This window comes from Camelus ferus, chromosome 2, assembly GCF_009834535.1.
Source record: "Camelus ferus isolate YT-003-E chromosome 2, BCGSAC_Cfer_1.0, whole genome shotgun sequence".
In the NCBI taxonomy this organism is placed as follows: Eukaryota; Metazoa; Chordata; class Mammalia; order Artiodactyla; family Camelidae; genus Camelus; species Camelus ferus.
In genome coordinates, this window is record NC_045697.1 from 36,916,485 (window position 1) to 36,940,807 (window position 24,323).

At 31.7% G+C, this 24,323-nt stretch overlaps 1 protein-coding gene across 1 annotated transcript in view; it reads right to left on the reverse strand.

Annotated features, from left to right (window-relative positions):
* Window positions 1–24,323, reverse strand: part of CHIC2 (cysteine rich hydrophobic domain 2) — a 56,352-nt gene that overhangs the window by 12,607 nt on the left and 19,422 nt on the right. The window contains exons 3-5 of the mRNA XM_032497690.1: window positions 24,053–24,208; window positions 1,496–1,552; window positions 1,270–1,329 (exon numbers count right to left, since the gene is read on the reverse strand). Coding sequence (XP_032353581.1) covers window positions 1,270–1,329; window positions 1,496–1,552; window positions 24,053–24,208 — 273 coding nt within the window. The remainder of the gene's footprint in view (window positions 1–1,269; window positions 1,330–1,495; window positions 1,553–24,052; window positions 24,209–24,323) is intronic.

A 24,323-nucleotide genomic window follows, 5' to 3' on the forward strand; every position in this document is an offset into this window, starting at 1 on the left:
TCTTTACATGTCCATCCCTACTTGCAAAACACCTACTCTCTTATATCTATGATGAAAATATGAGACTAACATTTTTATAAGTCAGTCTCAAAACAAGTTCTTTGTGCTTTTACTAAAGAAGTATCAAGTGTATTTCTCATCATCATAAATTAACAAGTTTGATATAATAGATAATGATAAAATCTACATTATCTCCTTCTCTGAATAGAGTTATTCTATGAAAAAAGACATTTTTAAGAAATCTTTTATGTTCAAGGCTAGAAATGGGATTTGACTGTGTGATAATGAAAGAGAAAATGCTACATAGAAAATGATTTTATGGTAATTTCCAACTATTTAAGCATTGTTTTAATCAATCTTTTATACACACAACACACACAACACACACAACACACACACACACACACACACACATATATATATATATATATTACCTATGATGGCTATATTGTTTGAAAGAATAGACAAAATTTGTGAGAAATTATTTGCCAGGTACTTCACTCTACCTTAAATCCTTTTCTTTTAATATAATAATCTTCCCATATTTAAAATAAAACACCCAAGCTCAAGGGAGAATAAATAATGATTTATAATTTTCCAAACTATTCTGAACTTTTCAAAGAGAAAAATTGTTCAAGTAAATCAAAGAATCAGTAAATTAAATCCCATTCTAAGTTCCAAAATCCATTGTATTCATGTGCCCATCTGGTATCTTTTAAAGAATAAACACAAGCTGAGCAACATCTCATCTCCTGTTTACTTTGAAGATAATTTTTACAGAATAATATTCTAATAACACTTTGAAAGATTCTCTAAAGGCCACTGAGGTATGGGCAGTTAAAATCTATAAAGGCTAAAGGTTTCTTAAGCTCCAACGGCTTGGCTGAAAGGTTTTCTTCCATACTTGGAAACCTGATTAGCATTATATAAAAAAGCCATATCTGACTTGCTGCGTAACCAAAGTTGTGGTTATTCTTTATACAGCATCTAAAATTTCACACTCCATCAACACACGTTCAGGCTATTTTATCTTGGCAATTAATTTATTATTTTTCAGAACACAGTGAAGCCTTGTTTTCAAGTCATTCATAACTTTATAAATCAGTCTTGCACATGAAACCGTGCATCTGTGAACCGTAGAAAATCCTTGCACTCAGGAGATTAAGCTCCTGACACCTTTGCTGATTAATAATCATGGAAAGAATAAGATCAGAAGCAAAATAAATGATCATTTAATAGAGAAACTCACAAAACAGCCCTTTAACTTACATATTCCATCATGTTATTCGTTTCACATTTCCTTTTGCTCAGTCTCCAGTGCAAACACAGCTAGACAAGTAGGAGAGTAAAAGAAGAAAAATGAGCTCCATTTTACTGCAGCACACAGACTAACCCATTTGTCCACCTTTCATATTTTTAGTTCAACAAAAGCATCTGTTTCCATACTGTGCAATTCAGACCCCAACAGTACGAAGCTGCTCCCTGTGGTACTCACCTTGTGGTATAACCTATTGTTTTCCCATTCTAATAACTTCTCAATCGATCTTCGTGTCTGGAAGACAAATGAGAAAAAAGTTTACTCTTGACTGGATTTAGAAAAACTTTGTTTTGCAGCTGCTTTCTGTGTGAAAAGGAGAAGTATTAAGACAGGAATGGAGTAAAGAGCAGCCTGGAACACTGTCACAGCTCCAGCACTAAACAGCAGCCTGAACAGAAACAGTACTCTATTTTGATAAAGATAAGGTTTTATCTTTTGTCATTGTATTTTTTTTAACTGTTTCAAACTTACTAGCCTCTGATTTAAAACTATCAGAGTCTAAAAAGCTAATGTTATCTACCAAATGACACAAATTTAAATCCCCATTTCTTTCAAAAATATTTTTGTAATACTTAAATAGTAACAAGAGTTCCTTAATATATACTTTAAAAGAAAGGCTATTTAAACATTAGTCAACAAAATGCAAAAGGTCTTTGGAGTAAATTCAAAAAGAAACTAACTAAAAATTAATAAAAAATCAGTCTGCTATCAAATCAATTGTTTACATCATACTTAAAAATAATGTCCAAATTTAAAAACTAGTTTATTATTCCACAGATAAAGATTTTCAAACAGTTGCAAAACTGCATTTAAACCAATTATTTTTGTTGGTTTTCAAACAAAATTGGTTGTATAGGAAAATCAAACTCTGTATTTATTACTATTGTTAAAGGAATCAACTAAGAAATTTATGGTTAAGATCATTTGATTTTTTGCAAAACACACCATGCAGCACGAATGCTTCTTGCTTGGAAGGAGTAAAGGGAAGGATAATTCATGGTGCCAGGTGTTAGGATGAGACTGACACAGCTGCAGGTGCAAACAGAACAGTGTTGCCACAAGAATCAACTGCAACTTGCTGCAGCTGCAGCTTCCTTGCAAGGAAAGGAAAAAAGCATCTAGATCTATTAATGTGACACAACTAAGTACTAAGCATCAAATATGAAAATCTGCATGTGAAGCAAGGATGAGTTAGGTAAAAACTCATTAGGATCAAGCTGGTTTTGAAAAATTTAATGTTACATAATAAAATGTTTAATATTTATTCAAAGTATCTACTGTAATCGAGTTACATTACCTTTTAGCATGTCGAAGATGCTTAAGACACATCACAGTCACATAGGTGCCAATTATAATTCATAACTACCACTACCACCTTACATTTTCCAAGCTTGTGTCATAAAAATCAGAAAATCAGCTCTCTAGGTTATAATATGCCAATGACTAATTTATTACATTTTTTTTGAACAGTTTTTTTGGCAAGGATTTTAAAGGAAAAAAAAAGTGCCCTTGTTAACAATGATCAGCAGACCTCACTTGTTTCTTTGTAAAGATAGCCTTTTAGAAGCAGCTCTCCTTTTAAATGAAAATAGGGCAGCAGTTATGGTCACACTTTTTGTTAATTTAGTTGCCAGTCAGCCCCAAATCAAAAGAAAATAAGGCTGCAGAGTGTAATTAACATTCAGTTCAGTCGTTTTGTCCCTTGTCTAGCCCCCAAGCTTTGTTAAAATTGCCATCTGAATGCTGAAGGCTGTAGGGAAATCGATTTGATTCTAATCGCACCATGAAAAGAACATGATCTAACTGCTTTCAGCCCTCCGTAAATCTGTACTAGGTCTTTAGCACAATGCAACTTCCAATTTAAAAAGCACTGAATGTCTCGTCAATGACTTTGTGAAGAAAAAAGAACAAGGAGCAGACATAAAAATTCCAATAGTTGTTTAAGCATTAAAGTTCATTTGCATCACAGCGAACCTGAAAAGGGCTGACCTCTCAAACCGCCTCTCAGGTCTATGAAGTTGTAGCCTTGACAAGCTCACATTGACAGAGCTCATTGACTCTGAAAGGCTACTCTATCAATGGTGAAAAATGGCAATAGGTTCTACTCTGAGCAGGCATCTGCCTGCCCACCCGCTGCTAAACCAATGGCAAAACCGATTCAAAACCTGAATCTACCTTGTAATCTTCCTTTCTAGGACCTTTTAATAATAGATTAAGATTACTATACAATTTGAGGTTTTACTTTTACTGATGGTTTAAAAAAGGGGGTGAGGTGGGGGGGATGAAAGAACTAGGGTGGGGAGCACAAGCTTTCCAAGCTTATAGTTTCATATTAATGAATAAAAATTAAAAGTTTAACATTACATTCTGCAAATACTCATTAGTTAAAAAGTGTAGTTACCACAATCACCATTTCATCTCAAATTTAAATCCATATGCATAACAAGAAAACATCTCATTATGAATGGATCTCATGGTGTATATGATACACACACGTCAATTTAGAAACTTAACGATATTTACTTTAAATAACTTAAATCAACTACTAGTATTTGAATAAAGATAATTATAAAGTATGAACCTTATATTCTGAAATATTTATGTGGGAATTCTGAATTTACCCTTTGCCTCTAATTAAGAGTTTAATGATAGGATTTGATACAATAATTATATCTTACAATATTTAAAAGCTCTAAACAAAACAAACTGGTGTGCCATATTCTAAATAAACATCTAAATATAAAATATTTCTACATACTTAATAGTCAGGATTAAAAGCTGTGAATTAGCACCATCTAATCTTGCTATAAGACTTCTCTCCAGCTTGACAGGTGAAAAAAAAAAAAAGCACTTGCACGTGCAGCTTAATTAATCATCGCACTTGACATCTCAATGATTTACAGTGAGGAGCAGGTGAGAACATACAAAACCAGAATTGAACCCTTAATCTGAGTGGAACATTTCTAGCACACTAAGGTGACAAGTATATAGACTCTAACAGTCATTTAAAAAAAAAAAAAAAAAAAAAAAGGAAAGAAAGAAAGAAAAGAAACTGTGCCACAAATTATTTGTTAGTAACAACAAAAGCTCAAATTAAATGGAAAAAAAAAGCTTTAACTACTGAGAATGTTTAATACTTTGCAATTATTTTCAGTTAGCAAAATCAAAATATATATTTTCAGGATTAAATACAGTACCAATTTGGCAGATAGTGAAAAAACATGACACTTCAGCATTTATAAAAGCTATTTAAAAGCCTTTAATGATGAAAAGAAAGCACCTTATTATTGCAGTAATCTAGAAATTAAAAGTTAAGAGTTTATGTCCACAAGGTTGTCAAATGAAATATAACATTCAACACTGCCCAACTTTATAATTACTGCTGGACAAAAAAATCTAACAGTATAAAAACTGTCTTTGATTTTTAAAAGTTTATACTGACCACCAAATTTAGCATAAAGCAAGCTAATATACATAAAAAAATAATATGTATAGGGTCTTTTGACATGAAACACCAATAAAAAATCATCTTTCAGTATTCTAGGCCAGTGGATTTCTAAAAATAAGTCATCTCAATTTTCTTAAAAGAATTTGGTGCTTGTGAAAAGCACCAGATTGACAGTCATGGGAACTAAAAATCTTCTATTTAACTGAAAGAACAGGGGAAAGGGCAGTGCAGGCTTCAGTGCAAGCTTCCCTACAGTGGGCCTTAATCCTTTTCAGTGCTCACACCCTGGGGGCGAGAGGACAGGTTAGTGGTTCTTAACCAATGAATCTTCAGTCCTTCTGCATAAGATGATTAACAAGAAATCTAATTTTTTAATGGATTCTTACTCTAAATTAAAAGGACCAAGACCACCAACTCACACCATGTAATCAAAACAAGTTTTTTTGTTTTTTTTTTAATGAGAATAACATGTCAACTAACCTGGTTGGGTAAAGAACTGCTCTAAACTTCTGGATTCCCATCCATCTCTCTCATTACAGAGCTTATTTTAATTTTTTTTCATACATTTCCTCATTTCAACACCTTGCTAATTACATTTTTCTCACTAATGAACTAGATCTAATATAGCCATTCAGCAATGTTACAGTAAAAAATAACAGATTCAAAGTCATAATTTCAATTATAGACATATTTACTAAACAGATTCAACCTGAGTAACAAACAGAATAGAAAGATAGAAATTTTGGTTTCTATTCTTTTGGTTCCCTTTAAATTTGGAGGAGAATTGTGGAAATAAGTCAAAACATGAAAACTGCAAGAGAGGTAAAATGGCCTGGATAATTCACAAAATGGCTAATTAAATTATGATTAATCAACAATTAATATTAGATATGATATACCCCTATCAACTTTCAAAGAAGCATCTAAAGTAAGCTTACAATAGTAACATACATATTAAATACCTAGATATAGTAAGTTACTGCAATTGAAAATTAGAGTTTTCTGAAAATTCAAATTTGACTTATAAAAAGAAGCTTTTTTTGTAATTTTTTCTAAATATCATAATTTTCTAAGGAATAAATTATTATTCCCTACAAACAAATTATGTGCCTCTAGATATAAACAAATCTTTCAGGACAGCAAGGGATCATTTAGAAAGTCTTCAATGTATTACTTTCCACTTTATTACCACTATTACTTAATAGCGTACTCATTACCAATAATTCATTCACTCACAATCGTTTGAAAAAGTAGTTTTTCAAAGAAGTGGTTTTCTAGAAGTTGCTAATAAAATCGATAGAAATCTCATGAATTTTAAAGTACTTTAAACCAAAAGAAAAATGTTAAATGTGAAAGCTGTAACATAATTTCTCTGAATTTTTCCCAAAGAAATAGCCCTCTTATCAGTCTTTAGAATATAGATGCTAAGATGTTAACAAAATGTATAAATAGAATCTCACTAATAACTATTTGTAAAAGTTCAGCTATTTAAACTTAAAATTAAAGTTTATTTGAATAGGATTTATATTTATTCATAACATCACAAAAGGTCAAAGTGCAATTTCAAATGTTCAATTTCTTACTTAAAACAAGTTTTAAACTCCTAAGTTTATATGCATTAAGCTTTAACTAGAACAATGCTTTGAATGTATTCATAATTTTTAAAACTTTTTAGTATTTTTCAAATAAGAACTATACTTATCTTTTGACATCTGTGCAAATTTAAATCATTAAAATAAGTGAAACAAAAATGTTTTTAAGTTATAAGTCATTAGGAAACCATACAAAATTTTAAATGAACTATTTTAACTTAACAGAAAATTACTTGATTCACCTCTGTTCTAAATTAATATAAATCTTATATTGCAGTTATGTGCAGAAAATTAAAGGGCCTCTCTCAGTATTATGATACATGAAAAATCTGGATTCACCGAAAGACAAACTAGAATATGATCAGATTCCTCAAAAGGATTTTGAAACAAATTCCCCTCCTATACTTCTAGTCCCCTTTTAAAAACTTTATGTGAATATTAACTTTTAAAAACTAAACATCCATCAAATTATCTTTGGAACAATCCTTTTTGTACTGTTTGTTAAAAGTACTATTTTTAGATGAAGATAAGCTAAACAACTGCAGACATTTTGTGTATCAAAAATGTCCTTTTAACTTAGTACTGAACAGTGACTTACAGGTACTAATCTTAAATAAGGAATGCTTACATGCAATTTAATCAAGAGTTTATGACCTAGGCTAATGGTTCTTAACTTTTTAACGTTACTCACACTACTGTGTGAATGGTAAAAAAGGCATTTATGCACAATATATGAAATGTTGCGAACAATTTGAAAGGGGTTTTCCACGAACCTCTGATAACATTTCAGAAAATATTGATAACATATCAAAAAAAACTAACACTGAGTTCCAATTGACAGCAGATATTAGAAGAACTATTCATAAGACAAATGAATTTCCCTAAGTGAATATAGTCAAACATATCACTATCAGGGATTTTTTAAAATTATATAAATACACAAGGAAGAATCATTGGCTAGGACCAACAGGTAGGCAGTAAAAAAAAATCACCTGCTGATTGATTATAATGGACAACTGGAGAAACAAAAGGAATAGTATCCTCATTTTGGATCTGACTCCATGCTATGTGTCTTCTCTTTGTTACCTTGTTTAATCTTCCCAATAAACCTAGGAGACCTTGTATAACTTCTATTTTACATATGAAAACTACCTCTTAGAGGGGTTAAGAAACTTAAAGCTACACTAGGAAATGGTGGAGCTGGGATTTGAAACCAGGATTGTACGGTCTTCAACATGATGCCTCTCTCCATGAATTTACAGAGGTATGAATTAGTAAAGAATCTAACTTGTGAAATAACACGTCTATGTAACATGTATCTAAGCTACTAACTAGGCTGTCGGCCTTGAACAGTCAACTTAATCTAAAACTAAATTTTCTCCAGCTCTAATATTCTTCAGTTCTAAGATCTAGGAAATACCCATTCTACTCTTAAGTCTCAATGAGACTTCTCCAAAATGTATTTTGTTCTTGCTTATACCTTACTTTGTGCAATAAAACATGAACTGAGGTATATTTCTATTTTACAGATTAAGTATGCAAGCTTACAGAAGTTAACTGGTTTGCCCAAGGTCACACAACCAGTAAGGGTAATGATAGGATTCAAACTCAGATCTCCAAACTTTAAACACAATGCTCTTTCCACTTGGGATCAGCAAACGCAACTATTTCTACTTGTCTCTAAGTGACATCAATTTACAAATCCTTACATTCAAGGCACAAACATAAAGTGAATACGTCCTTAAAAAAGGTACTGACAATATGATTTCAATTTCAAATATGAAGAAATTTCAAACAAAAATATAAAAAAACAAGATAGTAACAATCACACCATGCAAAGAACAGCGTAATTCTTTATGTAAAAGTATTTGGAGACTTATATTTATGGGTAGAATGTCAACACTCAAGCCTACACTCCCACCACAAATATACATGGATGTAACTGAAGAAGGAAAAAAAACCCACATTGTTTTTAAAACATCAGAAAATTCTGGAAACAGTAAGACTAGATGAAATAAAATTCAGAGAAGGAAAGAACCCTTCCTAAATCATTTGATGATTATGTACTGGCCATTTTCTTTCTTTGCTGATTTGAGGGGTTGGCTGAGGATCAGGCTTGGCACAACCAGTGGGGCTCTACTGAGGAAAAGGGAAATTAAGAGAGTTTTTGCAGGTTGTACAGGCTGGTCCAATGGACTGGAAATTACACATGCTCTAAAATGCAAAGCCAGTTTTCCCTAGAGACACTACTGAATTCTGGGGCAGCATGGAAAGGGTAGGGACCAAGATAAAAAGGCAGAGAAAAATTATTCAGTCTCCCAGTACTCAGGGGACAAGATTCTGCTCAATCTCTGATTAGATCAAAATGATCATTCCCCTTCTCGTATCTGTCTAACAGAGGAAAGAGGGGACCCCTGTTTGTGGAGGATTTCTTCTGGAGCTTCTACTTTATTTTGTTTATAACCTCTAGCATAAAGTAAAACAGTTTAAAAGCCAGGGAAACATGACCAATAATCAAAAGAAAAAACCCCACAGAAACAGGTCCAGAGATAAAGTATTGGTGTGAGGTGACAGGAATTTAAATTAATTATGATTAATATGTTCAATATAATACAGGGAAAAGATGGGTAAAATGGGTAAAAAGATGAAGAATTTCAAAAAAGAACTAGACTGTCTTTGATAAAAACAGCAAATGGACATTCTAGAACTGAAAAATACAACATCTAAAATTAAGAAGTCATTGAATGGGGTAACAGCAGACTGGATACTGAAGAAGATGGGTAAATCTTTCTACAGCAATTCTATGTTCTAAATATTTAGAGAGAACTAAATGTCCATCAGACCTCGCCAAAACATATTTTAAAGGGCTCTAACACATCTTGAAGTCCCAGTGCCATCTCCGCACATTTAAGACTCAAAGTTTACATTTTTTTTTGCATATCCTCTTTTAAAATGAGAATTTAGTAACATGTTTTTACTCCAATTAAAAACAAATCATCAGTCCCATTCACACTAATGGTAGTAATTCATTTAGTTTATGTAAGAATCAGTTTTCTAAGTTTCAGCCTAAATATTCTTTTAAAATTAAACAGCACTAAATATATTTTTCTGGTTATGAGAAACCTTCTACATAAGACCCCTTTCCCACAGCAATTAAAATAAGATTTTAAAAAGGTTAAGCCTATTGATTTATCCTGCATTCTATAATATGAGAAATACTGAAGAAGGGGCAAGAAACCACAAACTGAACGCCTAGGGTTAGATATAGAAAACCCGGTTCCAACTTCAGTGAGAGTCCCTGTCCCTCCTACACTGTCATTATGCAACATTCTCAACGTAAGAGTAAGTACACAAGTTACAACGAAGAGTAAAATATTAGGAAAAAAACTTTATCAGAAATAGTGTGCAATTGTTTATTAGGGAATGGGAACCTGATAATTTTCAAAGACAGGGATGCTGATTTTTGTTTTTATAAAAGTAAAACAGAAACAAAAGCAATTTATCAGCTCTTAGTTGTCCAACTGGAACTTTGTATAAAATCTTATCAAAATATACTGTTTTCCTGCATTTACCTGCTTTATGGCCTCCTTTCTTTACCATGAGTTTGTATCTTCAAGAAGTACAAATTTGTTTAAATATTAGGAAAATATTATGGAAAGATAAATGTGCTAAAAAACTAAAGTATTCCAAAAACCAATATAAAATGCTTGGATACTGTTACCATTTATAAATCTACTGGATCAACTTAGATAAACTGAAATATTCAATGGCTCTGAACTTCCTAACTTGTGAAATAATCATCTTTTAAGTTCCTTCCAAACCTCTAAAATCCCCTGCTCACATGGAATAAAATCGAATTAGATAAGTTAAAAAACAAAAAACAAAAAACACCTTGATTTCTGTATCCTCATCAAAGAGAGAAAAAAAAAACCCTATGAGATTTCGAATTTAAGCCTGGAGTTCTAATTATGGCCTAACTTTGTAGACTGTGAGATCTCAAATAGATTACTTAACTTCTGAGCCTCAGTCTTCTCATCCTTAAAGTAGGAATAATATGAATGCCTACTCTTGTATTTGGGGAAGATTAAATGACACAGTATAAGTAAATTGGTTAACACGATCTGTGGCATGCAGTTAGCACTCAATAATTATTACATGTGATCATGATGTTTACCACACAGAATTGCTGTAAAGATTAAAAGAGAATGTATGGGTTTCACAATATATATGTATTAAATCATGCTGTACACCTTAAACTTATACAATGTTATATATCAATTACATCTCAATAAAGCATGGGGTAGAACTTATGTTAAATGTTCTTATCACACACACACACACACACACACACACACACACAAAGAGGGAGGAAAGGAGTGAATTATTAGAGGTGATGTTATGTTTATGGTATTGTCTATAATGATGGTTTCACAGGTATATACTTATCTTGACAATATGAAAGCCCTTATAAATATATTATATTTATAGAAATAAAGCAATTGTGTAGCATTCTTTAAAAAAAAGTTAGCACTGATTTTCCTACATTTTCAACCAATAATGACTGTCATAAGAATATCATCCCTTGTTCACCACAAACTTTTCAAGACCCCCTGTTTGCTAAAGTTTCATTAAGGTGCTTTTAAGTTTGTTTTACTTTTATTATCTGCAATATGTTAGAAGCATTCTTCTGTATCTAATTCTTCATCCAAATGTTCACTGCCTTTGCCATCTTATGATTCAGAGGTACTGGCTACAAATGCTCAAATCCCAAACATGGAGTAAATCAGAGTTCTGAAAGTTCAGGGTAACTTCTAATACTGTCACAGTATAACTGAGTAAGTATATTTCAAATTCCTCCCATATACAAATATTTGTAGCTCTCTGGTTGATTCTCCCAGATTCACTTTCCCTTGAATTTCTGTAAGTCTTACAAGGCTGTCTTACTTCTGATCTGTCCCATTTGGATTCTCCACCCCTACTGCACTCCAACCAAAGTAACTCACAATTATTAGATAACTAAACTTGAGGCTGACAGGAAAAGAAAAAAAAATCCAGAAGTAAATCTACATACTTAGCCAGACTACAATTTAAAAGTAAAAGAAGTAGATTAGATACAAGCTCTTTCAATCAAAGTTTCAAAACTAACAGCAATTATCTACTAAAACTCAGCAAAGCCAAAAAAAAAAAAAGGGAAAAAAACTTAAAAGAAAATGTTTTAAAATGTTAATTCTTTAGATTTGAAATAAAAATCAATATGGAGACCTTTTTTTACTTAGAGCTTAGAAATAGTGATGTTTTGTAGACCTACACAGTTCAGTTTTCAAAGGATTATAGATTTTCAGAGCTAGAGAATACCTGGAGCGATTAGTCAGCCTCTCCTTTCCTGAGATTAAAAGAAAAAGGAGGGGTGGCGGTGGTGAAACTCTAGGCTCAACACGGTTTTAAGTGACTCAGTTAAAGTCACTCAGCTTCAAACAGTGATTTGCTGTCTTTTAGACTTTATCATATTGCCCCTGTAGAAAAAGTCTGTTATTTACTCTAAAAGACAAGATGCTTTTACTTACTTGGGAATCTAGTTTTGAATGGTGAAGACCATATCTTCTGAAATGTTATAATCTTACTACTCTAGAGTTTCAGAAGTCAAAGGTGCATTCATTCAGCAAATATACAAGTACATTCATTCAGCAAATATTTATTGAAAATAAAGTAGATGAGAGGCACTGTGAGAGGCACTGGGGATTTAGCAGTTAGCAAGACAGAGACTGGGAAGAATAATAATAAAATGGTATTAATAGCAACTGCCATTAAGCATATACTATAGGCAAAATCCTACATGAAGTACTCTATATGCACTTGCTCAAATTTTAAAAACAATGCTGCAAGGAAGAGATTAACTTCATTTTAGAGAGCTTAAAAACTGAGGTCTAGAGAGAGTGAACTGATCAGTCATTGAGTGCCACTTTCCAAGCCAGCTCTTTCTAGCACCAAAGTGCAAGTCTTAGCTACATGTTGCAACCTACTTTCCTATTCCTAAGGGAATGATTCCTTGATACAGGACTGACTACAAATTAAGAGTATAAAGGGAATCCACATATACACTATTTACAACAAATCATATAGAGAGCACTCTAGAAAGCCACACAATTCTGGTCATCATATGTAAGAGAGATTAAAGCACCAAAAAAAGAGGTTAAGACAACTCACAAGATTAAGAAGTTGGTATAAACACCCTAAAAGTTAGTATTCTTTAGTCAGAAAGGATAATGGCTGAGAGCATATATGAACAAAGTCTATAAAATCACTAAAGTTGGGATACGATATATATGTGCAAAGTCTCAGAAGACTAAAGCTAATAGTTACTTTAGTATAAAAAATAAACCAAAAGAAATAAACAGAAAATACTGTAACACAACATACAGTAAAATTATGAATCTTGTTTCCTCAATAAATGAGCCAGGCTGAAAGCAATTACAAGTCATAGAGAGTTCACTTACTTAGACGTCAATTTTCTAAACTATAATACTACAATTAAGGCACAATCAAGAAGCAAAGTAAACAAAAGTATAAACGAAAATAAGCTTTTGCAAAGTAAATGTCGTAAAATCTATTTATTGAAGCTGAAGCATCTTATTTGCTTGTGAGCTCCTCAGGCTCTTACAAAGAACCTACTAAAAGGCTGAGGTTTCCTGTTTTATTGTCTTTCAAGCACTTACCACTATTCGTAATTACTTTACTGCTTTCTATCTTTTAAGTCCACAAGAGGAAACACATAACCTCTAAACAGTATCTAAATGGCATCTAAAACAGTAACAAGCCCACAGTGCAGCTTCAGAAACATTAACTGATTCAATGAATAAGTAACTTCCGGAGAATGGCACATTAGCAGCATAAAGAAATGGCAGCTAAAACCAGCAATTTCATAAGACAAATATGCTTATATTCCAAGAGTATCAACTTTATTCAATAAGTCATTTTAAACTTTTCTATTGAAACAAATGTACATTATGTAATAGAATGTATAAGTCAAATGTGCGTCTGAGATATAATACAAGACTTCAAATATATTTTGTAATTGCAAGTGGTTGCTTCATATTTCTAGACCCAAAGGACACATATTTATTGTTTTTTGTTATAAGAGACACTTCATGAAAATTATGACAAGTACTTACAAACTCAAACTATCTCTGCATTCACCTACCCAATTCTCCAGATAGACTATATGTTCTTTGAGTATAGCATTAATATAAATCCTTCTATCACTGGCACAGTATTTATATGTCAAAAATGTTTCTATAAAAAGAGAACATTCAGACTTTCATTTTCAGCAAAGATGCAGCAACAGGCACCAGATTTACTCTCTGGCCTGAAACCACCAAAAAAACCCCACAAAAAACAAAAAACCCAAAACACATAAAACTTGACAATAAAAGACCAGAATTTCTGAGAGACCAGAAACATATGAGAAAGGTCCTATGATTTCCCAAGATTATTGATAAAAGAGAGCTTCCAGGTCACAGTGAATGAATGGAAGGAGAGCCTAGACAAAGCCTGGGGACTCTGTGAGTAAGGAGACAGAGCTCAGACTGAGGAAACTAGGGCAGCTAGAAGCACAGGACACAGTACCAGAGAAAAGATGCTGCAAAGAACTCCAAAGATCTTCAAATAGTCACTACTGAATACTGAGGTCAGTACTGAGAAGCACATGCAGGTAAGGAAACTACCAGGGTGGAACAAAGAACTACTAGAAAGGATTAGAGGTAAGAGTGTCCAAAACTCACAAAGATCTAGCACAATGCCTCTTCCCATCAGCCAGACTAGTAAACATCAAAATTAACAGGCCACTGAGTAGAGTATCCAGGCAGGTCTTGCCTCACTAGTGGGAAATAGATAGCCCTAAACTAAACACTGCTCTAGTTCTTTAAGAAGTAGAAAATTACCTTATGACCCCACACTCCAAGGTATATACCCAAAAGAATTGAAAACAAGTATCAGACAATACATGTACACCCATGTTCATAGCAGCACTAGTCATCTTTTGGAGGGGAAGAGCCTAAACCTCCATCAACGGATAATGGATAAACAAATTCTGACACATGCACATAATGGAATATTATTCAACCATAAAAAATAATGAAGTATTGATACATGTTACAACACGGAAGAACCTTGAAAACATGCTAAGTGAAAGGAGCCAGAAACAAAAGGTCCTGTATTGTATGATTCCATTCATATGAAATTACCAGGATAGATAAATCCTTAGAGAGAGAACACAGAGTAGTGGTAGCTAGAGGGAAAGGGTAATGGGGAGAAACTGCTTAATGGATAAGTTTTACTTTGGAGTGATGAAAATGTTTTGGACCTAGACAGAGGTGATAGTTGTACAACACTGTGAATGTACTAAATGCCACTGAATTGTTCACTTAATAAAGGTTAATTTTTGTTACATAAATTTCACCTCAATAAATTATTACCTATCAAGGTCAATCCATGAAGTAGACAAAATCTGAAAGTTTATGCACCTAATTACAATGTCAAAATATATGAAACAAAAACGGCAAGAATAGACAAACCCACGATTACATAATTACAGTCAGAGATTTTAATACACCTTTCTTGATAATTGATAGTACCAGACAGAAAACCAGTAAGAATACAGATGATTTGAACATAGTTAACCAACTTGACCTAGTTGACATTAAAAAAAAAAAAAACACCCACTCAAAAAGAGAAGAATACACATTCTTTACAAGTGCACAAGGATCACTTATCAAGACAGTTCATATTCTGGGTAATAAAATAGGTCTTAATAAATTTAAAATTCAAAACACACACAGTTTTATCTAACCCAAATGAACTTAAATTAAAAATCAGTAACAGAAAGATCTCTACAAAATCTCCCAAATATTTGGAAGCTAAATAAAATATTTCCAAATAATGCACTAGTAGAAAAAAAAAAAAGTGATATGAAAATAAAATGAATTGAATGAAAATTAAAACACAACATATCAAATTCAGGGCAATACAACTAAAGCAGTATTCAGGAAGGAAATTTACAACACTAAACCCCAGAAGAGAAGCCTCAAATCAATGACCTTTCGCTTCCACTTTAAAAAAACTAGAAAAAGAAGAACAAATTAAATCCATAGTTAAGGAGAAGAAAGGAGAGAATAAAAGGCAGAGTGAAACCAATGAAATATAAAATATTAAATTGATAAAAATAATGAAGCCAAAAGCTGATCTCTGAGATGATTAATAAAACTGATAAACCTCTAGCCAGACTAGTTAAAAAAAAAGAGAGAGAGAGAGGAACAAGGGATAAATTAACAATTTTAGGAATGTGAGAGGTGGTATCACTAGAGATTTTACAAATAGTAAAAAAAAAAAAAAAAAAAAAAAAATTAATGAATTTTATGAATTTTATGAATTTTATGAAAATTCAACCACTTAGATAAAATGGACAAGTCCCTTGAAAAAAACAGAAACAGAAGCTCAAACAAGATAAAATAACAACCTGAAAAGTCCTGCATCCATTAAAGAAACTGAATTTATAGTTTAAAAAATTCTAACAAAGAAAACTCCAGGTCCAGATGGCTTAACTGTTGAATTCTTCCAAAACATAAGAAAGAAATAATGCATATTCTGCAGAAACTCCTTTAGAAAACTGAAGAGGCGAGAACACTTCTCAACTCATTTTGTGAGGCTATCACTACCCTGATGCCAAAATCAGACATTACAAGAAGACTTAATAAAAATATCCCTCATGAACACATGTGTAAAACTTCTAAACAAATTTATTATCAAATCCAACACAAATATTAAAATAGACATGACATGATCAAGTAAGGTTCATTCCAGGAATGTAAGGTTGGTTTAGCATCCAAAAATTCAATCAATTCCATGTATTTCTAAATTAAAAACAAAAACAAAAACACATATAACTATCTCAAAAAAAGCAGAAAAGATATTTAACAAAATTCAACATCTATTCCTGATAAAACTCTCTACAAACTAGTAGAATAAAACTTCCTCAAGAATAAAGGGCATCTACAAAAACCCTACAGTTAATATACGGAATGATGAAAATGTGAACATGTTCTCTCTAGTATCAGGAGTCCCTATTGGCCATTTGTATGTCTTCATTGGAGAATTGGTTGTTTAGGTCTTCTGCCCATTTTTAGGTCAGGCTGTTTGGGTTTTTTTGTTATTAAGTTGTATGAGCTGTTCATATATTCTGGAAATAATATTTGCATCATTTGCAAATATTTTCTCCCATTCCATAAGTTGTTGTTTTGTTTTGCTTATGGTCTCCTTGCTGTGCAAAAGCTTGTAAGTTTAATTAGGTACCATTTGTTTATTTTTGCTTTTATTTCTATTGCCTGGGTAGATTGCCCTAGGAGATCATTGCTAAGATTTATGTCAGAAAATGTTTTGCCTATGTTTTCTTCTAGGAGCTTATAGTGTCTTGTTTTATACTTAAGTTTTTAAGCCACTTTGAGTTTATTTTTGTGTTCTCACTACTTCTAATCAATGTTTCTGGAGATTCTAGTCAGTGTGGTAAGGCATGGGAAAGCAACAACAACAAAAAATCCAGATTAGAAAGAAGTAATACCATCCTCATTGCAGATGACACGACTATCTATAAAAAATTTCAATATTCTACAAAAAAGGTAACAGAAATAATAGATGAGTTTAGCAGAGCTATACCCTAGCATGGAAAAATAAATAATTGAAATTTTAACAATACATACCATTTAAAATAACATAAAAATACTTATGGATAAATCTAACAAAAGATATATAAGACATGTACACTAAAAACTACAAAACACTGCTCAGAAAAAAACTTTAAAGATATAAGTAAACAGAGAGATATCATTTCCTGGGTCAGAAGATAAAATATTTTTAAGATGCCAATTTCCCCAAACTGATCCATAGATTCAATGCAATCCAAACTAGTCTCAAAAGGATTTCTTTTGTAAAAAGTGAAAAGCTGATTCTAAAATTTATATGGAATACAAATGACCTAGAAAAGAAAACTTCTTTGAAAAAGGAGTAAAAGGAGAACTAACACTACCCAATTATAAGACATATTACAAAACTTATTACTCAAGACAGTGTGGTACTGGTATCAAGATTGACAAAAAGATCAGCAGAAGAGAAGAGAGCCAAGAAATAGGTGCATATACACACTGACAACTAATTTCCAACAAAGGTACAAAGGCAATTTAGTAAAGAATAATCTTTCTAACAAATATTATTGGAACAACTGAATAACTATATACAAAGAGAAAAAGAAAAAGAACTTCAATCCCTACACTGTACCATATAAAAAGCTTAAATCTAAATGAATCATAGACCTAACTGTATAAACCTATAAAACTGCTAGAAGAAACAAAGGAAAAAAAAAATCTTTGTATCCAGGCTTAGGAAACTAAGGTGTAACACTAGGTGTAACACTAATAGCACAGTGAATAAAAGGACAAATGGATAAACTGGATTAATTAAAATTAAAAACATCTTCTCTTGAAAAGACTTAGGGGATGAAAAGACAAGCTATTGTTGGGAGAAATCTTTTCAAAGCATACACTTATTTCCAGAATATATAAAGAATTCTCAAAACTAAACGATAAGAAAACTCAGTTAAAAAACAGGCAAAAAGGTTTAAACAGCCCACTTTATCAAAGAAAATATACGAATGGCAAATACACCTGAGAAAATGCTCACATCATTAATTATTAGGGAAATGAAAAATAAAACCATAATCATAACATTACATACACATTAGAATGACTAAAATTAAAAAGGCAAACCACACTAAATGCTGAAAAGGATGCAGCAAAACAGACTACCACACACTGCTCGTGGGAATCTTGCAGTAAAATAATAGCACCACTCCAGCAGTATTTCAGTTTCTTAAAAAATTAAACATTTACATACCCAAATGATCAAGCCACTCCGTTCTTGGGAATTTTTACTCAACAGAAAAGAAAGTATATGTCTATCAAAAGACTTAAGAATATTCACAGCAGCTTTATTTATATAGATCAAAACTGGAAACAATATAAAAGTCCATCAATAGGTAAATGGATAAACAAATATGATATATCCATATGAGAACATTATACACATTAAAAGGAAATTAATTATTGATCACTACTGATACAACGACATGGATAAATCTCACAATAATTATGAGTAAAAGACAAAAACAAACAAACAAAACCCCATACTGTATGGTTCCATTTATATAAGACTCTAAAAAATACAACTGAATCCATAGTGCCAAAATGCACATCAGCAATTGCCTGGAAGGGGAAGAAAGATTACAGAGACACAGGGAGTTTTGAGCGGTGATGAATGCATTCACTATCTTAATGTATACATGTATATATGTATTATGTGTAACAAAACTCATCAAGTGATAACACTTTAAGTATGTGCAGTTTATTGCATGTCAGTTACATCTCAAACTGCTAGAACCTAAATAAAAATTTTAAAGAGACCACTAACAAGATATACTATATTCAAGGCCATAGAATAAAACAACACATTTTTCAAAAAAGAAATCACACGAAGTATGTTCTCTTAGACAACAGACTTAAACTAGAAATCAGTAACAGAAAGGTGTCTGGGAAATTCCCAAGTATTTAAACAACACATTTCTTTATAACACATAAATCAAAGAGGAAGTCTCAAGGAAAATTAGAAAATATTTTGAACTGAATAAAAGTAAAATATAGCATATAAAAATATGTAGGATGCAGGTAAAGCAATGCTCTAGAGGGAAATGTTTAGCTTTATATACTTATATCAGAAAAAAAGAAAGCTCTCAACTCAATGACCTCTGCTTCTACCTTAAGAAACTAAAAAGAAAAAAAAAAGTAAATCAAATCCAAAGCAAGAAGAAGAAATAATAAAAATAAGAGCAAAAACAAATGAAATTGAAAATAAAAAAACAGTAGAGGAAAACCAGGCCTAAAGGAGTCCACTCTCACTTCTACTCCACATTTTACTGGAAATCTTACCTAGTGAAAAAAGAGAAAAAGAAACAAATGGTATGCAGATTAGAAACCAAGAAGAAGGAGAAAAAAAAAAAACCAGTAAGGTTATTTATGTAAAAAACCCCACAAAATCTATAAAAACATTCCTGGAATACAATAACATCACAGAGCACAATTTCAGTATACAAAAAATGACTTATTTTTTATGTACTAGCAATGAACAATGGGAAATCAAAATTTTAAAAATACCATTAATAGTGCCGAACACACACACAAACACATACAAAGTTAACAAAATATGATCTATATGCTACACAAAAAATTATGAATTACTGGTGAAAAAGAAATCACAGAAGACCGAGATATGCCATATTCATTGTTTGGAAGATGTTGTTAAGATGTCAATTTTCCCCATATTGATCTATAATTCCAATCCAATCAAAATCCAAGTTTTTTTTTAAGATATTGACAAGCTCATTCTAAAATTTATACAGACAAATGAAAGAAATTAGAACATCCAAAACAATCTTGAGAAAGAATCAAGTTTGGAAAACTCATCCTACCCGATTTCAAGACTTACTATAAAGTACTACTCTATACACACACACACTATATATCTATATATACACATATATAGATGTATATTATTTACAGTACTTTTTAATAGGTACTACATTGCTATAGCATGTACATATACTATATACTATAAAGCTATAAAGTACTTACTATAAAGCTATAAAGTATTATAAACAAGATGACGTGGTACTAAAACCAAAATGGATACACAGAAATCAATAGAACAGAGCAGAGTCCTGAAGCAGATGTACATAAATAGGCTTGATTGATTTTTTACAATGTACAATGGCAATTTAATGGAAAAGGATAGTCTTTTTACCAAATTGTGCTGGAAAACTTGGAGTTGTATGCAAAAAATGAACTTTGACCTATATCTCACACACTGAGTCACACAGTGACTCAAAATGAGTCATAGATTTAAAAGTAAAATGCAGAAGAGATCATCTGAGAAAAATCTTGTGACTGTAATTTAGGCAAAGAATTCTTACATATGACACCAAATGCACAATCAATTTTTTAAAAATTGATAAATTGAACTTAATCAAAATCAAACTTTTGCCCTGCCAAAGATACTAAGAGAATTAAAAGACAAACTATAGACTGGAAAAATATACTGGTAAATTATATATCTGACAAGGGATTTATATTCAGAACATATAAAGAACTCTCAAAATTCAACAGTAAGAAACAACTATTTAAAAATGGGTAAAATATTTGAATAAACACTTGAACAAAGAATATGTATAAATGGCAAATAAACACATTAAAAGGTCCTCAATGCCATCAGTCACAAAGGCAATGGAAATTAAAACCACAATAAGAAGCCATCACATCTATTAGAATGACTAAAATTTCTAAAACAAACAAATACCAAGTACCGGCAAGGACACTGAGCAACTATAATTCTTATAAATTGCCGGTAGGAATGCAAAATGATAGAACCATTTGGGAAAACCGTTTGGAAGTCTCTCATAAAATTAAGCATACACTTACCACAGGACCCAGCAACTCCATTCATAAAAATAGAACTTATGTTTATACAAAAATATACATGTGACAGTTCATAGCAGCTTTATTCAAAATCACCAAAACTGGAAACAACGCAATCCTTCAATTGGCAAATGGATATGTTGTGATACAGCCATACAATGGAATATGACTCAGCAATGAAAAAGAATGAACTATTGATACACAAAAGAGATGACTCTAAAAGTGATACTTGAATGAAAGAAGCCAGACTCAAGTGGCTACATACACTGTGTAATTCCATTTATATAACATTCTAGAAAAAGGCAGAACTGTAGGGATAGAGAACAGATGAGTGTGGTTTAAGAGCTGAAGATTGTATGACTGCAAAGGGACAGAAAAAGGAAGTTTTTTGGAATGAAAACTGAAACGTATCTTGATTGTGGTGGTAGTTACACAATTCTATGCATCTATCAAAAATCACAGACTTATACATCAAAAAGTATGAATTTTACTGTATATTAAATAATTTTCCAAAAAGGCTAGGGTAATATTTTTAAAGGAAAAGGCAATCTGGAAGATCTAAAAATAATAAAGGGACAGATAAACAACAAGGTCTCCAGAACAAGACCCATCATAAAAAGGGGCACTCAGCTGGGGATGAATTTCAAAGGCAAGACAAAAACCTAGTTATCCAAACTATTGAATAGTGTCAGGAAGGTGAAAACGTTAAGCTGCATATTGAGTATGCCTTTGGTCCTGATTTAAATCTTAGAGTCTGAGACAATTATAACCATACAATAGGATTCCACATCACAAATGAGGACAAAAAAGAGTTCAGAGGCTGACAATTAGGCCGAGTTTTAGTTTTTATTTATATTAGTACCTCTAAATCAAAGGTTGTTAACATGGAATACCTAGATAGAATTCCAGGAGTCCACGAAAGTTGACAGAACAAAAATTCATCTTTAATCTCACTAACCTCTAATTGAAACGTAGTATATTCCCTTAGGCTGTGAATGTATGCAACTAAGTGTGGTACATTAAATAGGACCTGTATCTTTATCACTCATAGAAATCACAGATTTTTCCTATCACATCATATTGCCATGGATCCCCTGCTATCTTATTTTGCATACATTAATAAAGAAATATTTATAAATTATATATCTGAGGGGTTTTAAATATTTTGATAACTATATATATTGGTTTCCTTTAACTCTACATATTGGATTTTACACATTAAAAATACATTAAACTTTTCCAAATACAAATAAAATATTATTCTACGAAAGGGTTCATAGGCTTCCCCAGACAAAGGGGTCTATGATAAATAAAAAGCAAAAAATCCCTGCTCTAAATTATCCTGCCCCCATCTTACAAAACACCATTTTTCAGGGCCTCTAAAATCCTTCATAAATGAAGGGTCACTCTCTCCAATTACTTAATAGTTTACACCCATGACAGGGAAATGCAGTTTTTCAAGCAGTAATCATATTTGTTTAGGCTCACTGGATAGTAGAGTCCATACAAAATTATATTATATATATACACAAAGAAAGACCTTAGACGTAATGCTACAAAGATGGATAAAATGTTCTTTCTGAAATTACACACTGGAATAACCTAAAAAAGTCAATCCACCTTATGTCTCAAAAAAAAAAAAAAAAAGGAATTTAAAGCATCTGAAAAATGATCTTGTTACTAAGAATATGTAGAGAAGGATAGGAAGTTTACTTTTGTTTTCTAAATCCTACACTGTGTACACATTGCAATATCTTGTTTACTCATTTAAAAAGTTTAAAATAAAAAAGGATTTCAAAACCTCAAAAAGCAACAATAACTAGATCGCAAAGGTTTCTAAAGTAATAAAGCTCTCTGATACGCTGGCTTAAGTAATAGCAAATTGCCAACCAAATAAGTTATAGCAGTCATGTAAACAACAGAAATGGCCAAACAGTAGGAGGGAGTGAGGAGATCTAAACTACAAGAGCTATAAATTCAACTGTGGATGCAGAGACAACCAGATTTAAAAAAAAAAAGAAAGAAAACTATAATAGGAAGATGATCTGGTGAGAACTATGAGGGGAAAAAAAAAGAAACATTCTTAGAGCAAAGTAAATATTACAATAAATATTACAAAAGTAATTCTATTACAAAGGCAATATCTACTTCCTATCAATAAAATGTACTAGTTAAAAAATTTTTCAGTAGAAATATATATCTTATTTTATAGCAACAACAAAGGACAAACAGAATTTGCTGTTCAATATTTCTTATAATTATTTGATGACAAAATAAAATGTATCCACATAAATCTATTCATTCACTTTCAATTTAACAATATTTAATTTTTATACATAAAATTACCATAATTTTAAAAAACTTTTTAACACAAATATAACATTCAATCTATACTAGTTTGCCGTATCTATCCATATCTTGAAAAACTGTTCCTATAAGCAGTCAAAATTATGACTCTTTAGATCATTTTTTCTGTATAGGATCATTATATAATCACCATGGGAAACTTATAAAATACAAAAACTTTTCTTTAAAAAAAAAACAAAAAACAGAATTCCCCATAATCTCACCAACTAAAAATAAGCATTATTACCATTTGATTTCTTCTACTGGTACTCTTCTTATATCAGTAATAATGCTATTAATCAATATTTATTATACACTTGCTTTGAGCTCTTTAGCTACAAGCTTTACAAATACTATTTCATTTTATCCTTACAACAATCCTATTCAAATAAGGAGGTAAATACTGCCATTTTACAGATATGTCAACAAGAGTTTAAAGAGGTTAGGAAACATGCCTAGGGTCACAGAGGTAAGTTGTTAGACCTGAACCCAACATTCTCAATCACTATACCATACCACCATTAATGTACATATAGAGAATGCTGTATTCTACTCTAACATAATATCCTTTGTCATAAAAATTATAAATATAATTTTAGATGGCTATTTAATATAATAGCATGTGACATAATTTACTTATTCACTCCTCTACTGGATCAAATTATTTTTGCAAAGTATTTAGGATAGTGTGAGTCATTTAATATGAAAATAAAAACTAGATAAACCCAAGATTTGGCTTGTCTACTTCTAAATTTAAATTAAAATATATAATTCAACTTACTCTTTTACTGAGGCAAATAACTGGCCACATACTGCAACCTAACGTGCAGCAGCAACAAAGGCAGCCACAAAGTAGCCAACGTACATTAACGGGAAGGTTCTTCTTAAGACAACTGTTAACTCTGTTGATGCTGGCTTTAAATTCTTCAGGAGCTACCTAAAGAAAAATTTTAAGAAATAACAACACTGCAATATTAATGTCAATAAACATGTCTCATTAGCATAAATTTTTTTCTAATTTGTTAGTAAAAGATTTTAGTTTTGAGGCATAT